This window comes from Oryzias melastigma, linkage group LG12, assembly GCF_002922805.2.
Source record: "Oryzias melastigma strain HK-1 linkage group LG12, ASM292280v2, whole genome shotgun sequence".
Lineage (NCBI taxonomy): Eukaryota > Metazoa > Chordata > Actinopteri > Beloniformes > Adrianichthyidae > Oryzias > Oryzias melastigma.
Genome location: NC_050523.1, coordinates 21,809,822 through 21,814,889, shown reverse-complemented (window position 1 = coordinate 21,814,889; position 5,068 = coordinate 21,809,822). Strand labels below are relative to the sequence as shown.

General features: G+C 42.3%; 1 protein-coding gene across 1 annotated transcript in view; it reads right to left on the bottom strand.

Moving 5' to 3' along the window:
• Positions 1 to 1,824, bottom strand: part of hmgcs1 (3-hydroxy-3-methylglutaryl-CoA synthase 1 (soluble)) — a 17,651-nt gene extending 15,827 nt beyond the window's left edge. Inside the window, exon 1 of the mRNA XM_024299148.1 lies at positions 1,689 to 1,824. Within this exon, the coding sequence (XP_024154916.1) occupies positions 1,689 to 1,693 (5 nt within the window). The 5' untranslated portion in view covers positions 1,694 to 1,824. The remainder of the gene's footprint in view (positions 1 to 1,688) is intronic.
• Between the last annotated feature and the right edge of the window lie 3,244 nt (positions 1,825 to 5,068).

Sequence of the window (5,068 nt, the reverse complement as noted above, 5' to 3'; positions counted from 1 at the left end):
GATCTCGTTCTTTCGGTCACGACCCAGAGCTCATGACCATAGGTGAGTACTGGAACGAAGATCGACCGGTAAATTGAGAGCTTTGCTCTCTGGCTCAGCTCTCTTTTTCCCACAACAGAGCGGTAAAGCGACCGCATAACAGCTCCAATCCGCCTGTCGATCTCACGCTCCGATCTTCCCTCACTCGTGAACAAGACCCCGAGATATTTAAACTCCTCCACCTGAGGCAGGAGCACTCCACCCACCGAGAGAGGGCAAACTACCTTTCTCCGGTCAAGAACCATGGCGTCAGACTTAGCGGTGCTGACCCTCATCCCAGCCGCTTCACACTCGGCTGCAAACCGCTCCAATACATCCTGGAGGTCCTGGCTCGATGGAGCCAACAGAACAAAATCATCTGCAAAGAGCAGAGAGGATATTCTGTGGTCCCCAAACCAGACCCCTCCGGCCCCTGGCTGCGCCTAGAAATTCTGTCCATAAAGACTATGAACAGAACCGGTGATAAAGGGCAGCCCTGCTGGAGTCCAACATGCACCGGGAACAGGTCTGACTTACTGCCGGCCATGCGAACCAAGCTCCTGCTCCGGTCGTACAGAGACCGGACAGCCCTGAGTAAGGCTCCCCGGACCCCATATTCCCAGAGCACCCTCCACAGGACACCACGGGGAACGCGGTCGAACGCCTTCTCCAAATCCACAAAACACATATGGACTGGATGAGCGAACTCCCACGAACCCTCCAGCACCCTGAAGAAGGTGTAGAGCTGGCCCACCGCTCCACGACCAGGACAGAAATCGCACTGTTGTTCTTGAATCTGAGGTTCGACTATCGGACGGACTCTCCTCTCCAGTACCCTGGCATAGACTTTCCCAGGAAGGCTGAGGAGTGTGATTCCCCGGTAGTTGGAACACACCCTCCGGTCCCCCTTCTTGAAAAGGGGAACCACCACCCCAGTCTGCCAGTCCAGTGGTACGGTTCCTGTCTGCCACGCAATGCTGCAGAGACGTGTCAGCCAAGACACTCCTACAGCATCCAGAGACTTGAGGTACTCAGGGCGAACCTCATCCACCCCCGGGGCCATGCCACCGAGGAGCTCTTTGACTACCCTAGTGACCTCAGCCTCTGCTTCCTCAAGGAAAGGCATGTCAGCAGGGTTGATGAGAACCTCAAATTTTGATTTCCACGAGTTTTATTTTAAGGCCTCATGATAACAAAAAACAAAATCACATGTGATCAGAATCTTCCTGGAACATCAAAAGTGTTTTTCAGGGTTCCTACATGTTTTTCCAGTTAAATTTAAGACTTTTTAAGAAATTTCCTATGAAAAATTAAGACAAATTTCTATTTCTCAGCCCTTTGGACAAAGAAAAGACAAAATGCTTGAATTTCAGAACAATGACTTATCAGTAAAGGAGTAATGTAATAAATTTCTGTAATTAAATTACAAATACTAGACTATATACCTCATATCTTCATTTCTCACATTTTGCTCCAGTTAAACTTCACTCACATAATTCTAATTAAGAAAAATAAAACTTTAGACCAGAAAAGTCACGGAATAAGTTTTAAACTTCACAATTTTTTAAGACCAAGATAGAACAATTTTTCTTTCTTTTTCTAATTTTCTAATTTAAGACCCCGCAGGAACCCTGGTTTTTGATGCCAACGTTATAAACGTTTGTTCTTACAACATCTTCAAAGCCGTCCAGGTACGCCGAGTGTCCCAGGAAGGCGTCGTGCTTGGCGTTCGTTCCGCCAGTGGAAGGCCGCGTCGGGATCAGAACGGACTGTAAAGGGATCAGGATTTGGCTGAAGGTCGTCTCCTCCACCAGACGCTTCAGCTGCTTGATGCTGAGGGTGGTGCTGTTCCCATCCACCTGGAGGAGCACAATCAGAGATGTTTAGATACTTTATCTCACATTACACATACTCTTTAAATCAAATAAATCAACAAAATAAGCACAAAATGAGACTTAAAAAACAATTTATTGGGTTAAAAGACGATGAAATTGGAGAGAATTGACGAGCGGGGAGTGACCGGTTTGTTGCAGAGCTCCAGCAGTTTGTCCGTCAGTCTGTTGGCCTCTCCAATAAAGTTGTCCAGAGACTGTTTGAGACTGACAGCTTTTTGAAGGATCTGATTACAGCGGTTCATCCTCATTTGGTACGAAGACTGCAAAATAGGACAATTACAGATTTTAAATAAAGCAGCATTTGCATTTACATAGAGACAGGTAACATACAGTAGGATACATTTATAATGAATGTCCACATGTTGTAACTTTCCTTTTTATCAACTATAGTGATTAAAAGTCTTTAAATTAAAATGCTTATGCTAAAGTCTAAAGTTATGTCATTGGTCTGATCTTAAACCAGAAATCAAAGAGGCTAAATCAATTAAAATAGTTTTTTTTAGTTAGAAATTCCAAAAATATCAACAATGACAATTGTTGGTTGTTTTGTTTATATTATATAGTCAAATTTTGTATTTGAACTATGTAATCCACATCTGTTTGTATTTGCTATCAGTATAATTTTTTATTATTTTGAAATAGGATAAAAAAGTGCACTAATGACTTTAGTAAGAGGTAAAAGAGGTGGAAATAATACATTTACTTCTTTCTGTTCCCCTTTCATTGTCGCAAAAAAGTTTTGAATATTGTATGGTTTTGTTTAAGTAATTATTTTAGAGGGAAATTTAAATAATTCTTTTTGAATTTCTAAGTTTTGTCAGTAACAGCGTTAAATAATCTATCGTCTGTCAAAAATGCTAGACGCTGTCTTTTCCAATTCTGACATGTGACATTGAGTTAGTGATAATGGTGCAGCTTAATAAGAGTGTTCATTTTGCATCGTCTTAAACTAACACTTTAAAAATAGTAATAAAATCCAAAACCACCAGAGCTTGTTGGGTTTTTCCTTATATGTCAGCATAAAAGTTCATTTAAACTCTGGTGTGGTTCAAACAAATGATCCATAAGAATAAAGGAGAATCTTGGTTCACTTGCAGGTGAATCCTGGTGCGATACAGGAACACGGGGTTAAAAAAAAGGCAATTTCTGATTTTTTAAAATAATTTTGATTATCGAATTTTTGATTATTCAAAAATACCACAACCCCCTCCTCCCCCGTTTAATGCTATAGGAACTACCTGATGTTTCCACACAGTTTAGTCAGATTACTGTTGTGACCAACCTAATAAGAGGCAAAACTTTTCTATTCTAACGACAGACACTACATAGAGAGAACTGGACTGATCCCCTTGCGTTCCAAAAAGGAAGTACTCAGTCATTCTATTTGCCAGAATTAGACCAGAAAAGTCACACGGAATAAGTTTTAAACTGCACAATTTTTTAAGACCAAGATAGAACCATTTTTTTTTTCTTTTTGAGGCCTTATTCCCAAATTTTCTAATTTAAGACCCCGCAGGAACCCTGGTTTTTGATGCCAACGGAAAAAACGTTTGTTCTTACAACATCTTCAAAGCCGTCCAGGTACGCCCAGTGTCCCGGGAAGGCGTCGTGCTTGGCGTTCGTTCTGCTGGTGGAAGGCCGCGTCGGGATCAGAACGGACTGTAAAGGGATCAGGNCTCATTAGGAGAATGTGGTGCCCAATGGCTCCACCTCAAATGTTCAAAGCGTTTGATTGACAGATTCGTGGACCAATCATTTCTTGCTAACGCAGTTATTTGCAAAAACCCTCATCGTTACCTTGGAGGCCTGCTGCGGGTATGCCAGGAAGACTTTGGCTACAATGTTCATGAGAACAGTGAAGACCTCATCACTGGAGTGACACACTCTGGAGATGAGCTGGGAGAACGCGGTGAGGAACTGGTACGGAGCCAGGTTGGTGCAGTGCTCAGTGACTGTTGCGTTGATTTTACTGAGCTCCTGTCGCATCCGTCTGTCTGTGCGGCCAGCTGTGGACGAGAAGCGTGAGGAAGACTCTGGGATGGAAGGAGAACCGCTGCAGGTTTTTGGTCACTCACTTTTCTCACATTCACACACTTCGGCTCCAAAATCCAACCAGAGTGACAGCATGCATGGCATGGCCTGGTAGATGTACAGGTTGCCAAACTGAAGAGCCCTGAAAGTACAAAGATGATCGATCAATCAATCAGACTTTATTCATTGAGAGCTTTTCGTGTACATTTGAACAGCCCAAAGTGCTTTTCAAATGGGTCAAATGTGGAGAACACATTTCACACATTTAGAAACGTGACAGTTAATGGGACTTTAACTTTAATTTTAAATACGTGCGGCCAACAACAAAAAAAATAAGTCCAGCCTTGGACACTTAAAATGCATGCGGCCAATGCAGCAATGTGATCTTGGCCGCACGTAATACATGTGGCCAACATGAAATTCCATTATTTTCTGTGCTGATTGCACTTAAATACGTGTGAATAACATCAGCCTTTTAAGAAATGTGTGTTTTGTTTTTTTAATTGTCGTGTTTGCATTAGCTTGTGGGCTCTAAAAGGCTCTACAATTTGACAGAAAGTCCGGACCAGGAGCAACCTGGACTGGATCCACCTCATAAAAGAAAGAAAAGACACAAAATCTAGACAAAAACATGCTTTAATCTTGTTTGGAATTGAATATGTATATATCAATGCAGAACATTTGTGACTTTTTTCCACATTTTAGCACCAATAGTACCAATGAGTTGATGTTCCTCGTGAAATAAACACAAAGGAAGAAAAATGCTGCATTCATGTGGTGTTGGAATGATGGAAAAATAACATCTGACTCAGAAAACAGAGAAGAACACCAGAATAATAACGAAATCTTCCAAGATTACATGAATGCAGAATAACTGTCTGCAGATACATAAAGGTCCGTGTATTTATAGTGCAACATATGTGGGGAGACACCAGAATTACAGGGAAAATGAAACGAACGGGGTCTTCATCAATACGAAATGAGTCACATGACCAACAGTGACTGCACTGAGGGCGCCACATGAGGTCCCACTGCTTATCAAAAGATGAGCGGGTCAAGTGGAACTGTTGGATCCATAACTGAAAGGGGTGTGGCTTTCCAACACATACACTCCTGATTAGCGT